General features: G+C 42.6%; 2 protein-coding genes across 6 annotated transcripts in view; one reads left to right on the top strand and one right to left on the bottom strand.

The window, feature by feature from the left end:
* LOC119185467 (uncharacterized) overlaps window positions 1-17,600 on the bottom strand; it is a 631,054-nt gene that overhangs the window by 291,864 nt on the left and 321,590 nt on the right. The window lies entirely within an intron of this gene.
* The window catches only part of LOC142784695 (glutamate receptor ionotropic, kainate 2-like), a 118,919-nt gene that overhangs the window by 51,219 nt on the left and 50,100 nt on the right, over window positions 1-17,600 (top strand). Inside the window, exon 2 of the mRNA XM_075883178.1 lies at window positions 12,340-12,561. Within this exon, the coding sequence (XP_075739293.1) occupies window positions 12,340-12,561 (222 nt within the window). The remainder of the gene's footprint in view (window positions 1-12,339; window positions 12,562-17,600) is intronic.

The raw sequence follows: 17,600 nt of genomic DNA, 5'->3' as shown, positions 1-17,600 counted from the left end.
CACGAAGTACTAACAAAAGGAAGATTAAGGTTAGTTAGTTAAATTTCATTTTTAAACACCAAAAAAGCTGAGAAGCCAACTCTCTGATTTGTTGAGTTCTTGATGCTCATGATTAAGCAATCTCACTCATTATTTACCTCTTATTGAAGGCTAGTGATTTGCGACCACGCCCCGCCGCGGTGGTCTAGTGGCTAAGGTACTCGGCTGCTGACCCGCAGGTCGCGGAATTGATTCCCGGCTGCGGCGGCTGCATTTCCGATGAAGGCGGAAATGTTGTAGGCCCTCGTGCTCAGATTTGGGTGCACGTTAAAGAACTCCAGGTGGTCGAAATTTCCGGAGCCCTCCACTACGGCGTCTTTCATAATCATATGGTGGTTTTGGGACGTTAAACCTCACAAATCGATCAATCATTTGCGACCACACAGAAGTGAGGTTTTTTTGTGAGTGCGGCACCGGTAACGTCACACTAGCGCTCTTGCCGTTAAGTGTTTTCATGTTTATTTTTCATGTGAGTCATGTCAAATGAAATTGTAGTGTTCAGCACACACACACACACACACACACACACACACACACACACACACACACACACACACTATATATATATATATATACATATATATATATATATATACCTTCACCTTCGAGATAAAAAACAAGTCAGGACTAAGAGCTGACGCCTTGTTTACCAACTACACAGCATAAAGTTGCTCCTCGATCAGAAATGGCTCGTTCGCTTCAGTGATTTCATCGTCACTGAAACCTCTTGTGCTGCACGAAGCACAATTGGCCGTGGCACTACTGTACTTACGTGACAGCGGAGCGCCACCGCCACGACGAAGTCATTGCTTTCACAGGTTAGAGCAACTGAGCTGACGGGATGAAGTTGGGTCGGTGGGGCCTTTGAGCTGAGAAAAATACTCTGTGCTCTTTGCAGTGGTTTTCTGTGGTTAAGTTTTTTACAGAAAACCCGCCATTGCTTTCCGTCTAGCTAGTAATTGTTTTTTGCATATGCCTCGTATTGTTAGTGTCATTTGCAGACTATATCCTATAAGCACGTAATTCAGACCTGTGGCGCATTGCCCAAACACTCTTATACTGCAGCCGATTGAGTCGGTTCATGTTGTTATTCAAGGAATGGCTGCTTTGACAGCAGCGGAGTGCGCCTAGCTCTAAATGCTGAATAACCTCACAAATTAGGATAAATGGGCAGCTGTCAGCAACATATCGAAGGCGCGCAAACGTTATGCAGCATTTGTCAAGACTCATAAGCGTATTTTAGAAAAAGGGAGCAAGTGGACGATACCAAAGTTTTGCCTTGCTTCTATCAAGAAAAAGTGGTTGGTGCGTGGCATGCATTTAAACAATCATTTTTATCGAGCCCGTACTAAGCCTACAACTGCTGCAGAAAAACAGATAAAATGAAAAAGCTCTCCTGAGCAGCATCACATACGTAAAAATATCTGTTTCAAGTGCTCACCATCTTCTCCTAATATTATTCGAATTGTTACTTGGCCTAAGACTTAGCTCAACGTAAGTATACACGAGTCAGTATTGACCATATGTAGCTTTTATGCGAACAGGGAGTTCACTTCCTTTGGAAATTCCGTGTAATCATCTTCACCAAGAACGTCAATGCCACGAAATTCGGAGGAGCTGTACGTCGAGAGTCTTATTTCCGTAATATTAAAACGTGCCTGAAGATCAGCAGCAGTACTAATTAAAAACAGTTTAGAAATTGCATCAGATCCAGCAAAAGTATAGCTTGCTGATCACTGTTTCCAATACAGATTAAGTATGCTAACTGAACTGGCGCATGCAACCTGACACATTAGGTGATGCGTTCTTTACAGTATATAATTGAGGATGTAGAAAGTGTGCAAATGTTTGTATGGAGGCAACTCATATCACGTCCACGGAGTTTGTTTCTTTGAAAATTGTTTTCCAGTAGTGCTGTCATAGTCTCTGTGTGCCGTGCGTTTTATAGAATGAAAATGATCCCCATTTCAAAGTCCATTACCCTTGAACAATGCCACACACTTACACTTGAAAAAAAAGGAGTTTTGATGAAAATAGTGATCATGATAACGGCCCAAGGCAAAGTAGCTTTCACGTACAGGCATAGTTTGTTTTCAGATGCATACATCATAATCATTGTAAATAACAACACAAAAATCACACCTGCTCGCTGTGCAACTTTATAGATACGTCAGTAAGTACTGCAATAATAATAGCCTGGTATGCTACAGCGTACGCCGAAAAAAAGTATTCGCGTGCGTGATCTCTTGCTGGTCTGAACCTGGAAGCATCTGCTTTCTTAATGCGAACAATATTTCACTGTTTCAAGGCTTTTAGCGTGTAACAACAGAGACAATTGCAAAATGATGTTAAATATGTTCCCGTGTACACCCGCTGTTTCTGCCTCAAAGTTATAAAGTTTTGCTGCTATATTAATGCATCAAATAGCTCAAATAGTAACGCTACTAAGGTTCTATGGCATTATTTTCAATGCACACATTTCGACACGATCCACTCTAATTCCAGCCGGTCTGCGTTCCTGCGATTACATATTTCATTCATGACACCTACACAACAGGTATGCAGTTCAAAATATGGAAAGTGCATGAAGAGCTTGCAGAATAGAAAGTTTTCTCCTGAGTGCAAAAAAAGGCGCTATGGCGCATTGCTCGCGGATGCTATCTCGTTCTGAACCAGTGTTGTTACGCAGACACGGTACTGGGTCTTACACGGTTGCTGAAACGCTTCCGCGTTTTCGCGATGTCTACAACAGCTGCTACGATACTCCATTATGGACTAAAAATACAGGCTGGCTGTTAAGCTGAAGCGACCAGATTTCTTCCGCTTGTTTTTTTTATGGCGTTGCTGCGCTGGGAAAACAAGATTTGGAGAGGCTGAACCAAGGCGCAGGCGCGCAGAACGTAGAATTCTAAGAGCCTGAGACACCCGCGAAATTATAGAGCTAGCTGAACTTTAGAAATAATAAAGGTGTTTTATGGCCGCAACTTGCACTTAAAGGTAAATCCATTTCAAGGTGATGGTGAACCCACCGTATGGCCTTAGCGAACGTTTCGTAACAGTGTTTAGAAAACATCGCATTCAAGAGAAACGAGAACTGCAAAATACAATATCTGTCTGCCACATTTCGCGTCACTGAGGAGCACTGAAAGTGACATCCTATACAGAATACTTGCATTCCAAAAAAAGAAACACTAAAAAAATATACAGGATGCATTCAACTTTTCTAGCATCTATAAACATTGCAAAGCGTCGTAAGTACAGCACTGGGTATAAGGGGTGTGGTATCGAACCAAAAACAAGGTGCTGCGCGAAATCTAGGCGCCGGTTCAATTCAACTGAACTTTATTTAGTTGCCTTGTAGAGTAAAAATTTATGGCACGCTCATGGTTTTTCATGCGTTGTGATGCTTTGTTTGAGTGTTCACAAACTACGACGTCAGAGTTTTCTTCTCGTAAAAGATGTCAAGTGCCCATGCGTGAATGACAGTTCATGATTGATGTTTTTTGAGAACAGTTCTGTTAAAGACAAGTGTTTTGTCATGTATTTATTGGCCGTTATGTTTACGGTGCACAACGAAGATTACCAGAGCAAAGAAAAGAAAGGCTGGCCAGTAAAGTACTGCTTGCTTGTTCTCGGTTCCCCAATCAAGAAAAACCCAACAACAAACAGTCCTTTCGAGATGCGTCATATTGCGTATCGTCTAATTCAGTCTGCAGTACACACAAAATATGATTGATTGATTGATATGTATGTGTTTAACGTCCCAAAACCACCACATGATTATGAGAGACGCCGTAGTGGAGGACTCCGGAAATTTAGACAACTTGGGGTTGTTTAACGTGCGCACAAATCTGAGCACACGGGACACAAAATGACAAAATGTGGTAAGCTCAGAGTGCAGTTAATTGAGTTTATGACTGAAATTCCATTGAATAAAAAGGGCAGATATATCAAGCAACATTAACACAACCACCTATTGCATCACACAGTAGATTGTTGCTGAATACCACCAAGTAACAAACGAATGCCTCTTCGCTGGGACTTCCACAGACTATTTAAGATTTTGAGATGGAACTCTAGGACAGCAATGAAACATGACCCTTGAAATGCGTACAAGTTTGAGTTGTTTTCGGTGTGCCCGTGGGCAAAAGAGTCAACTGCTTAGAGACTGAGCATTTCAAGGACGCGAAAATGAATTATTAAAATATAGGTTTAATATCTCGAAACAGTCTTCCGAGCTCGTGAGTTCTGGGCCACCCTAGCTGAGAGGGTCCCTCATTACAGGAATCCTCTGGGCGTGTTCACTTTTCTGGTGACGAGTGGTATTTAAAAGCCTGTAGAGGACTCCATTAGGAATCTTGGCCTCCCACGTTTTGGAGAGGAGGCACTGTGTGTGGGCGTTACGGCATAGCGATCGCCATCTTCGAGGCGTCGTGAGCCCTCGTGTGCCTGTGCGTATCGCACGTCGTACGTCGGGCTCTTGTATCCGTGAAGAGTCGGGTAGGTTCAATTTTGCTAGATATCTTGCGTGTACGTGTTACATTCAAGTCTCCGAAATGCTGATGTTTCATCTTTAATCAGCTTGGTGTGAGGTAGCGGGAACACCCTGCTGGGTAGGGGATGCCTATCAGTTCAATTCAAGGTTAACACATAGTAGATGGTTGATATTTCCTGCAGCACCACAGACTTCACACGCCGCACAGTCTGCCTTTGTGAGAGAAACCGATAACCAAATCCAAGAAAGAGGAGAAGAATTTCCTCGACGCAGTCAAGAAGGACGCTGGAGTTGCAGTGAATGCAGTCTTGTCATCTTACGGGTGGCGTGTTCAACTGCGTTAGGCAGACGCGACGTCCAGCCATCGAAAATGACAGGAAACGTCTGTCCTTAAAAAATGGAATTGGCATGGCATGCATTTCTTCACGTTATGTGCGAGCCCCCTTATCTGCAGAATCAATGCCACTGGTTTCGCGCTGCCCAGACATAATCTCAAAAATGCAACTTCGTCGACTTTCTGATGTTGCCACAATTGAACATTTACTCGTTCGTATTGTGCCTGTGAAACAAACTTCTGTTCATTATAATATATAAGTCATAAAGAATGTACATACATACATACATACATACATACATACATACATACATACATACATACATACATACATACATACATACATACATACATACATACATACATACATACATGCATACATACATACATACTGTGTCTTCTCACGGATAGTCAGAATTCCTCAGAACAACAGTATGTGCTTCGGATTGAAACAGAACACAGTATATCTATGGTGTCCCTCTGCACAACCTTTTTATCGGGATAGCACGAAGACTTGTAACAACATCCCACACGTACAAAGACGTCATCTTGATGATTTGAAGCTAACGCTAATAACCCTCATGGCTATGTGCAGGAGTCTCAGGTGTTTCCTGATTTAGGAACAGAAAATTCTACTGTTTTCGGCTTAGAAGTGAATTTTAACGCTGCTTTGCTCTTGCCGAGGTAGAAAACCCTAAAGCAGGGATTATTACAGCCCTCTCTTTGCTTTTTTTACGTTTATGAGGTTGAAGGGTTTGTGCCTGTAAAAATGCAATACCCACAAATAATTTTGTCTGTCCATAACTAGAACATTGTCATCACAGGACTATATTATTCAGCCCTGAAAAGCAAACACGCAACCGCTTGTCTAATAAAAACAAATAGGCGTTGATCTTGAGCTGGCATCACTGATACGTCACTTAAGCCTGCTTGATGAGGGATTAGGCAATACTTGGGAGAGTAAAAACGTTCATTTGCATATACTGATAAACCTGCGCGTTTTGCGCAGGCCTGATAGTTTTTCATGCCAATGCCAATATTTTGTACTTTCTTCGCTCTATTTCCTGTGCCTTAACGACACCGTAGCTAATGAGAAGCACCAGGCATAGACAAAGGAAAGAGGAAGGGGGGGGGGAGAGATGATCAACGATATCGCTACTTTATTTCATGCCGGCAGCCAAGGGCAACGAGTGCAAAGTTATTAGCGTGGTCTTTTTATTATTTCCATTTTTTGCCTCAGAGTGGCTAGTAGTGCACCAATCTAATATCAATGCAGCCATCACGTTTTGAATCCTCAATTCGTTTCTGCCACTCACGAGAATATATGCTTCTTTTGCTTTTAGTTGCGGCTAGTTTACCTTAAGCTGAACTGGGTTATCTTGCTGTCCTTATTTTTCTTACACGTGTTTTTTTATTTTCTCTCTAAAACACTTTACTTTTTCCTATTTTAGTTAAGTAGCAGTGGTATTTTATTTTAACACCTTTAAGGTGTTTGATGAATGTCTAATGTGCAATGGTGTAAAACACCATTATACATTTTTGTGGCACAAAACGTGCACGTTTTCATATCTTTGCAAGCTACTAAAAACATGCTGCGTTGCTGTAAACTTCAAACTCCATTTTATAATTCGAAAGTTGTAGTTCAAATGTGAATGTACGAAAAAGAGGGGGGGGGGCTCAGGGCTAATGAAGCTGCAAAATCATGGCATAAACGAGACCCACAACAATATTATGTAGTATAATCACGCCCCAGAACCATGATATCAATTTGAAAGACGCCGTAGTGGAGGGATATGAAAATTTGGACCCTCTGGTGCTCTTTAACGTCCACTACACCGCAGAGCATGCGGTCCTCTACCATTCCACTTCCATCAAAACGCGACACTTGCGGCCAACATAGAACTCACGATGTTCCGGTTTGCAGCCGAGCGCCGACTATTTACTATGAGAAATATTGCTACAAAATATCTATTAGGGGATATTTCAGAATTGCACTACCACTGATATTGGTACTTGTACGCGGTATCGCATCTTCACCCAATGAAAAGAAGTAGCCTGGCTACTTTTTAATATTTGTCTTAACTATTGTCTCTTTGTCTTGACTGTATTGACTAGTCTTTTCTTGTTAAAAAATAGCCATAGGGAAGATTTACGCTCAAGTTTTCGCCTACACTGAACTGTTTAGCATGTCGTAATGTAAGTAAAACGAATTATAGGTAAGGAATAATGTGGTTTTTAGGTAGTTGAACATTTTCTCTGTAGTGTCTAACAAAGTAGATGTTCGAGCTAGTCAGTACTCCATGATCACCTACTTGCAGCGAACATTCTTGAAAACCAACTAAACAGACTCGTACGGACACCCCTCTATGTCTGTTTCGTAAAATGTCTAAGAAATTTGGTGGAAGAATTACACTAATTGGTCAATGTAGAGGGCCACATTCAAAGGAGAGACAGTCACATATTAGATACGAAATGTAGAGATATGTCGAATAAAAACGGAAAGGTTTTTAAAAAAGATATCACATACTGAATTCAGGAAAAATAATACTGACAAAATCCCAATAAATGAAAGAAGAGAAAAATTGCTGTTGGACTTATAGAAGCATCCTGGTGTTTTTCTCTCTGCTTTTTGTGCTTTAAATGCGAAACTAGATTTTTTTAACCGATGAATACTTCAGAGGCGTTCTCCAATATTTGTTTTTCTGTTCAAAAAGGCTAACAACTGCATAGGCTATTCTTGTTGAAAAAGAATGAATCTCTAAATACTTACAAAGCCATTTCATTTTAAGGGGTATCGGGAACACTATTTCTTAAAATTATTTATTTCGATGAATGCTTCTTTAGGAAGAAAAACGGAAAAAAACTTTATTCGCCTACAGAGCAACAAACTCGATCATGCCGCGTTTATAGCTTGAAGCTGGAACAAACAAAAAACATACTTCGAATGAGATATGACTAACGTTGACCTACCATAGATACTGATAATAAATCCACGCACCTCAACTCTTCCGCCTCACGGTGCTTTCAGAAAAAAAGATGCAATGTTGAAACATAAACATGCACGATTGACTGTATACCTTTGGGTGCGTGTAGACACCTGGTGGTGATATGCTGTATTTTTGGAGGAAGCGTGTTCTAAATTTATACAATGCCCCCTGAGTGATACACTGAAACGAAAAATAAACTGAATAAAGTACCGTATTGTAAATCATAATACGCACGCCATAACAAACGAATGGCAGTCCGAAATCCGAGCGGATGGGTTCACTTGTTTTCCGACTCCTTTCAAGCGAAACACGTTAGACACGACGATGGCTGTCATACTTCAATATTACCCCGTATGCTTTCCTAGAACGAGTTGAGGCGAGGCGGTGTATTTGCTCTAGCAAGCTGTCTGCAGCATCTGTTGCCGCTAGGCTGAGTGTCCGAAAGCTAAAGCGAAGACTGGGCAGCCGTCAAATGTCCTGGAAACAAGTAGTAAATACTCCTTGTTTCCAGTGTTGAAATATAACTGAGAAACGGATATACTACCCACGCGTCGATGCTCTCTGAGGCATGTAAACATTCAAGCCGATGGAGAAAGTCTTACATTGGTACGTCGATTGAATAAATTGTCACTACATTTGCCGGTTCACTGCCTGGGAATGCCTATTTTCAACATTTTTGGGGAGATCCCTTTTATGCTTACACTAGATGGTAGTTTTGGCATAAATTTCAATGGGGGCGAAATGTGGACCCTTATGCGAAGCCGTTCTGCCCCTCCTTGACCAACGTGGGCATCCCGGTTGGGGCGAAACATATTTCGAAAAGTCTGACCATGTGATCACGTACACAGAGTAAACTGTACAGTGAGTAAAATAAGTGCAAAGTAGGCATAAAAATATTGCCCGTTAGCAAGCCACTCGAAGAAACAACACATAAATAAAGTTTACTGAAACACTGTCCTAGAAAGCGTGCGTTTTATAATGAATGACTTTTGTTTTGAGCTCCTGGAACGCATAAACAGAAAGAAAATCTTGTGGCGCGAAAAAAAAAGATAATGTTTAAATATGCCATAATCTCTCAACGTATGCATTGATGAAAATCTCATTCAAAGAACACATTCTTGTGCATACCTCTAATGGAAACATTTCCATGATTCAGGCCTATTGATACGTGAAGAAAGCAGCCATAACGTGTTCTCTTTAGTCACCTATAACATTTTGACTTGGAGCTTCGTATTTCGGTAGTCAAATGCACTTTTTCAGTAAAAGAGATGACGATAAAGTTTTTAAGGTGTCAATTGCTCTCGCTTTTGCATCGCTTCATTTTGAGGCGTGAACAACACTGTCTTCTTGTGGATATTTTGCTATATTTTCACCGATGGGATACGACTTTCTGGTATGTTTATTCATGTGTCGTCTGTTTTATATGCAATCATATTCTAATTTTGCGCCGAAATTCTGAAAGATATGTTTTTTTGCTTTTTCAACTATGGTTGGGGCAGTGAATCCGTAACCCACTGAAGCTTCTTGATTGAATTTTTATTACAGTTCGCGCAATACTAGTAGCTATTTATACAGTCTGCCACGTTTCTCACTTGAATGAAGAATGATAGTTGAAAAATCCGTAAACAGGGCTTGTGTTCTCGTGTGGACGTTTCTACAAGTTGCCATTTTTTCTCAAGGCTTGAGCAACATTGAGGAGCACAAGCCCCCTTGACGAAACGACGGAATCAACACACAACTGCTTGTTTACGCATATGCTTTATCCACTACATGAGGACATTTACGATTAATCAGCGTGGCCTGCCTCGAGCTTTGTACAACGCAGTGAAATGCATGACGGCCGTTCAGCTAACACAAGTAACGGCTTTTCCGAGGTCGTTGGCTGAATTACCTCAATATCGACACATACACATGCGGTATAATTTACTTCAATTCCAACGTATATACAACAAAAACAGAAGAGACACATCGTAAAAATTCACCGGGAAGCACACAACTAGCTTGCAAATATATAACTGAAAGTATAAATTATTGCAAAGAATAGGTAGCTCATCAGTACGCAGATAGGAGTCCAACATTAGCAAAGCAATAGCTGAACTTTAAAAAAATTGCGAGCGTTGATATAACCCTATCGGAAAAAAAACGGATAGTGGGCATGGTGTAAACCACCACCCACCATTATAGTGGATTAATGTAGTGGGTGAATGGTGGGAAACGCCCACCATGGCGCATGGTGGGTATGGTGGGTGCTGCAGTGCCGGCAACGCTTGAGCGCGAAATGGCGTCAGAATCACCGTGACGAGCTGCCACAAAAAATAAAAAAAGAATTCTATAAAAACAGTATTAAAAAAAACACCCGTCCCGTAAAAAAAAATCAAGGTGTAGCTGAAGATCGAACGTCAAACCTGTGGAATCCCATTTGGAGACACTAACCACTGCGCCATACCAACATGAGCTTGATTGTGTGGTAAATAGTTAGTTGTCATTCAAATTTACGGTTCAACTTCAGTTATGTTTGTCGTGTACACGACATAGACGAGATCTGCTCCTGTTACTAAAAATTGCACATTTATTAAACACAACCAACAGCTGCCTGTAACTATATCCACTGTGTTAATGGCACCAGTGCTATTTTTTTTTTACAATTCACAGCTGCAAGAAAAAAAAAAACCCAAGTGGACTGGGGAGCCGCAACAGTTTACCGGCGGGGTCTGCCAAGTTTATTATTCGTTTCGCGCTCGTTCCAAAGGTCGACATCTGCTCACGCTTTATGACGCTTCTAGGCTCATTCTATAGATACGCCCGCCTAATTTATTTGATTGAGTATTGGGATGCTTTTCGCACAACGTAGAGGGTGGTCGTGCCAGAGCAATGCTCTAGCTCATTCGCTATAGCAACAACTACATAACGGTTTGGCCAAAACGAATGCAATGTGCGGGAAACATTACGCTATCATATTGGTTCCCCAAGCATACGAATCGCCACGTCTGAGTTCTCGCACAAAAGCTAAAGAAGTGCCGGCGAATGCGACTGGCGGCTGTCGGTGAGAAGAGACGTACGTTCTCTGGGAGTGCTTGAATCGCGTCGCATCGATGTTTGTTGCTTCTTAAGCGGACACCATACACAACGAAAAATGCTTCATTTAGGTTAATTGATGCCATGGCTGCGCTGTATTGTCATTCCTAATCGTCCAAATCGTGTATTCTGAAAACCCGGAAGCACGGATAACACAATTGTACGGGCTCGGTCGGTAGGCCTAACCTTTCGCGGAAATCATGGTGATAGAACACGTAGTGTACAGATCCCAGCTTGGTACACTATATAAATTGCCCTCCATTATAAGCCCACCCATCATCTGCTTACTGCTTCCTAGCATTATCGTGATGGTGGGCAGAGCTTCTCAGCTTGGTACACCATGTGGCCCACCATAACAAGCAGCACCCATCATCTGCTTAGTGCTTCCCAGCATTATCGCAATGGTGGGAAGAGTTTCTCAGCTTGGTACACCATGTGGCCCACCATAATAAGCACCACCCCCCATATGCTTAGGGCTTCCCAGCATTATCGCAATGGTGGGCAGAGTGTCCCATTATTGCCCACTATCTAACCTCTGCTTTGCACCATCATTTCGACTTTACCCATCATCTGTACACCTTACCACCCAGTATATCCCGGCATAATCACCATATTTTCCACTACGACCCACCATATCTACCATAAATTTCACCATGCCCACTATTATTTCCACTACGCCCACCATGTTTTCCAGTATCCACCATGGCAATTTTTCCGATAGGGAAGTCCCTTCCGTTTTCATTATTAAAAAACCGCTCCAGGAGTTGTAGACACTGGAATTTATTACGCGTAATAGATGTACCAGTTTATCCTGACACCTCAAATAAGACAAAAACCCGCCCTTAATTTCTATCTATATATTGTAAGAATCAACTAGTATATTTTCATTGCAATAACTTTTCTGCTTTCATTAAAATGAATAAGACCCGGGAGATTACATGATGCAAATGAAACAAGGAAAAATTGTTTCCTTTTTTGAGTTTTGCACTGTGCTGTTATTATATTAGATGCGATGGCCTACTTTATGAAGCAGCTTACGCAGTCGAGTTTTTATTCCAAGCGAATTATGTGCTTCATTTGTTGTTAAACCAACTATTTGCAGCCTTCCTCCCTCTTTTTTTCCGGTGAAAAGAACTTCAATGTTAGTCAGTTCACATCCACCTCGGTGGTCTTGTGTTTATGGTGTTCGAATGCTGACGCAAAGGTTGGGGTATAGAACGCCAGTTATGGCGACCACGTTCAGATTGAGAGCGGAGTGGTAGAGGTCTTTTTACTTCAATATATATGCATGGTAAAACATTCAAGATGGACAGAATTCATAGAGTTCCTTCACCACGACGTTCCTGATAATGACAATGTGATCTTTGAATGCAAAGCCTCAACAATCATTATGATTGTTTTGTGCACAGGTGTCGTGTACGACCATGCCGGCTCATCTGAAGAAGAGAAGCTCCTGTGGCAAATGCTCGACCGAGTCAACCTGAACGCCAGCGACGAAGGAGAGAAGCCAACTTCAATGCCTGGTAACACAGGCGCACACGAGTTGGCTGACTCTTCTAGCAGAGCACCACACCTCAGCCTGGCCATTGAGAGACTGGATCCTGACGACACCTTCCAATCGGCAAATAAAGGTGAATGCCCGTAGCATCACTAAGTTAACCGCAATAATAGGATAAATAGCCTGCCACTACTCTTAACATACATTGCAATCTCAAAAAAGGCGTGGCGTGTCGAATGAACCAAGAGCGATGAAGGTAGTGAAAGCACAGTCCCATATACGTTGTCTACGTGCAGATACATTTCACTAAGACGGAATAAATATTAGTTTTGTACGCACACTTCATGCCTGCACGTCAATATCTGCACGCCATGTGATGCATGGATTGTGTGCGTCAACTTGCGCACTGTTAAATTTGCCTAATTTCTTAGTAAGTAGGGCACTGTTGTTGATAATATTGTCGTTTTAGTTGTTGTCATGCATTGATATTTCCTTCTGACATAAATTGTTATTTGACTTTAGTGTTCCCTTAAGCAACATCGCACTATCAGAGCCTATAGGGCGACCATGACGCAAGGGATCCTTTGTTTACACTTCTCAGGGCAGCAAAAGACCACCTCCCTGGGGTACTGTTTTGTAAGCGTTTTAGGAAGAAAGTGAGAGAGATCAAACAAAATGACGTGAGAGCAAACAGCCAACAGGCGAGCCCAAAGAATGCAGAAATGCTTTCAATGCATGAAGATATATACAAATTATACAGCTCAACATAAATATTGACAGGCATTTCTTTCAAAGCTTGAGATTACAGAGCAGGATGGTCTTAAGAATTTACTTGTTGTGATGTTTTGAGCGCACGCTGATGTCACTATTTGGTGAGTTGTTTGGCGCTTTTCAACATGGGTAGCACGAGATTGGAGTAAGCCAGCCTCAAAACAGGGCTAAACTGATTATCTGCGTCGGAGCTTTTACGTTTCAATAGAATTCGCGTAATCCAAGAGACCGTTTCTTATCCGTACTAGTGATAGAACGGGGCCTCGACCCGTTCTATGCGCTTTCTGTGGCTATCCTGAAGCCTTGACCGTCATGATGGCTTCAACCATTTCCGTGTGTCTCCCTTTCATCCCTCTGTTTCATACCACCCGCGGCAGAACGCTTACAAAATACCGCCACTGCTTTATCGACACACTTTCCCCTTCATATTGATTACTGAGCACCGGGCTGATTCTGTGACTTCCTTTTTAGAGATTCAAGTTGGACCTCATATAAACCTATTCCATGTTCGTAAACAGCTGTAGGAAACGTCGAGGTATTGAGGGATTTGTAGTGACGCCTGGACGCGTAGGCTCCGTCCAGCTCGATGCTCGCCATGATCACGAGACTACTGCATGGCACAGTAGCTTCAAAGCTGCCTCTGAACTTGGAACCAGCTTTGCAGCTTGGCGGCATTCTGAGGCGTTTGTAGCACGACGTTACAAGCTGCTCAGTATGTCGCTGGCGCAAAGCGCTGTTTACAAACAATATTAGGTCTCTGGAAAAAAAGAAAACAGCGCAGTGAAGGACGTACACCTGAGACAGGGCGAGTGCCTGGGGGCAGTTTCTTGCAGGTGTTCAATGAAAGAAAAAAGATTACACTATCTCCCGCTAAATAGAACCATGAGTAGATGTGAACCAGCGGAATTACACTGGGAGCGACGTTGACGCGGGCGATCATTGCAGCGTCGCGCAGGAGAGCAACCTATGGAAGCGTAAAACACGCACTGATGAACCAGTGTTTCCAACTGAAACATTCCAATCGCTGACATTGTGCTATGAGAGACAGAAGACTCGGATTGGTCACAGAGACCCGCTGTTCACTATTTTCAACTCGCATGCTGCAAATTTCCATTGTTCAGAAGCCCAGGAGAAATTTATCACCGTACATTGGAGATCAAGATGCAGTGCCTATATATACGGAGTGATGCGTGAACTGTTGTGGAGCGCGAACAGTCAGTTTTTTCGATCAAGAATCTCGCTAGCAGACGCTGCCTGCTTCGGCGTGGCGTCCCGAGAGAAGGGGTGCGTAGGAAAGGACATAGAGGGGGAGGGAGGGGACGCACAAGCGTAAGGAAGTGTAATCGCCGCAGCGAGGAATGCCAAGAGCAGAAGACAAGAGAGTGAGCGTTGGTTAGCAGATGCTTCCATGCGTCGGCATTGTGAGGCGGAAGATGAAGAAACGTAGGAGAGCAGAGAAACAGAGAGGAACGCATATGCGCAAGTGGGTTGGTCACGCAGCACACCAGATGGAGCTCGTCCCTAAGCTACTTCCTATCTAAAATGTGTAGGGATGAAATGAAGCCTATAACTTGCTTCTACTATATCAGTGTTTATTATCGCCGGTGTCTTTTTGCGTTGATTTGTGGTAGTTCCGAGCGACCCTGCATCAGGATTCTTGGAACAACGAAGGACACCGAAAGAGGCTGTCGTGGGCCGACTTGTGAAAAAGTTTCACTCTGGCATCTGAAACAGAGCAAAACGAAAGATTGGTATACCGAATAAACAGGCTGTGCCACCTGACAACGCTGTTTTTTAAAGAGTGCGTTAAGCACAAGGTCGCCTGCGGGTTGGTGTAGTCGTGGTTTGCAGCGTAGCGTTCGTTCGTTCACTCGTTCCATTCGGTTTCCCTTTGAAGCTAACAGACAGTTAAAATAGCCTACACGAAAAACGCCCGCATTTTTTTAATGAAGAGCATTATTTACAAACACGATGTTGCGGTTTAGCGTCGGCAGCGCCATCTACACCACCTCTTTGCATGCTCACGTCTCGCGTCTCGGAGCACACTTGAAGTTCCGACCCAGTTGCCGTTTTGCGCTTGGCATTACAATTTGTTGCAATTATTCTTTCACCTTTCGGGTGAAAAAATACGGAAAAAGGCTCAACCAGTTTTGTGAAAATGAGGCCAACGATTGGTCTAAGGTCGCCACATCGTGGTTTGCTTGAGGCATTGAAAAATATTGCAGTTACCCGTTAAGAAATGTGCCGTACGGGAGGGACGCATAGATTTGACACGTTGCATGAGCTAGGAAGCTCCGGACATGATGAACTAGTTCATGTTATCGCTCCGAAAGGGCGACAGCACCCCGTAACGAAGAGCTTTGATGGTTGATTGAAAGGGTAATTGATTGATTGATATAAGGGGTTTAACGCCCAAAAGCCACCATCTGATTATGGCAGACACCGTAGCGTAGGGCTTCGGAAATTTCGACCACCTGGGGTTCTTAATTATGCACCCACATTTGAGCACACGGGCCCACAGCATTTCCGCCTCCATCAATATTGCAGCAGCCGCCACCGAGATCGCTTCCGCAGGTTGCCGGTCAGTAGCCGAGTTCCTTAGCCGCTAGACCACCGCGGCGGGGCCCGCGACCAAGAGCACTGCAAGAAGTTGTGGAACACAAAACACGTTTTTGTTACCGTAGCCCAGTGGATAGCGTGCCGGGCATATATTGTCACGGATTGCGAGGTCATGTGTTCGACAGAAATTGACAAATTTTTTTTAAGTGCGAAGCATTTCTTAGCAAAATTCGGCGAGTTTGTCCGTATCTATCTATCTATCTATCTATCTATCTATCTATCTATCTATCTATCTATCTATCTATCTATCTATCTATCTATCTATCTATCTATCTATCTATCTATCTATCTATCTATCTATCTATCTATCTATCTATCTATCTATCTATCTATCTATCTATCTATCTATCTATCTATCTAGCCGCATACTACTTTTAGCTCTCCTGGCCGTTTAGATAATGAGATATATACCAAAATTGGTATGGCAATACATGACGATACAAAGTGCATAAGTGACTAGTCAAAACATAAACGTCTGGACATGTTTATCATGAATTTCATGATTTGCTGCTCTTCCGGTGCTTTTGTTCACATGACATGTAGCAAAACTGGTATAGTATGACATGACCCCAAGGCGAACACAAGTGACATGCCTTCACGTTGAAATCGTGACATGCGTGTCATGTAAGAACATGACTACACGCCTCGCTCATAATGCGCTCGTGGTCCTTTCGCTGGCTTAACATACACCAAATTCGGTATTGCGGGAAGTGAATGGATGTCGAAGGTATAAAGCGGGTGCAGCCATGATAATCATTATGTGTGTCATGAAAGACCATGACTAGATACCACGCTCATGATGGGCTCGTGGCCGTTTTCATAGCTTCACATACACCAAGTTTGGTATTACGTGATGTGAATGAATGATACATAAATATGACTAGTGCAAAAATGATATACATGATATTCGTGTCATGTAAGAACAAGACTACATGCCACACTCATGATGCGCTAGTGATAGTTTCAGTATTTTAACATGCACCAAATTCGGTATTACGTGACGTGAATGGATGATGAAGGTATATGACTGGTTCGAACATGATATTCATGATATGCGTGTCATATAAGAACATGTCTACATGCCATGCTCATGACTCGCTGGCGGTCCTTTCGCTAACTTCACATACACGAATTTTTGTATTGCAGGAATTGAATGGGTGTTGAAGGAATAAGGCTGGTGCAAACATGAAAATCGTGGCATGCGTGTCAATAAAAAGCATGACTACATACCACGCTCATGATGTGCTCGCGGTCGTTTGGCTAGCTTAACATTTACTAAATATTGCAATACATGACGTAAATGGGCGATGAAGATAAATGACATGCCCAAACATGATAATAACGACATGCACATCATGTAAAGCATGGCTACAAGCTACACTATTAGCACGCTCGCAGTTGTTTCGCTAGCTTCACATAAGCGAAAATTAGTGTTATGTGACGTGAATGGACGAAGAAAAAAATGCCAGGCGCAAAGATGATAAACATGGCATGAAAGTTATGAATGGCATAGTTTACGTCCACCTCGAAGCGTTGTGCGCATTTTAAAGTCACATATCAACCTTCCTCATTCGTGCTTCGCATATCATCGATTCCCACTGTACGAGGGATCAGCCATTTTTTTTCATAAGATAGTGTGCTTATTTCCGAGCCTTGTTTTTAGCGACGGAAATATGTCACATTGGGCCCTGGCAAACAATTTTTCGTGTAAAAAAAGTGTGGATTGCTGCAACTTGTGAAAGTCCTTTACATAAGCTCTAATAAATGTTTTTCTTGCAGTAC

This window comes from Rhipicephalus microplus, unplaced genomic scaffold, assembly GCF_043290135.1.
Source record: "Rhipicephalus microplus isolate Deutch F79 unplaced genomic scaffold, USDA_Rmic scaffold_15, whole genome shotgun sequence".
Classification (NCBI taxonomy): domain Eukaryota; kingdom Metazoa; phylum Arthropoda; class Arachnida; order Ixodida; family Ixodidae; genus Rhipicephalus; species Rhipicephalus microplus.
The sequence above is the reverse complement of the archived record's forward strand: the minus strand, read 5'-3'. Positions and strand labels throughout refer to the sequence as shown.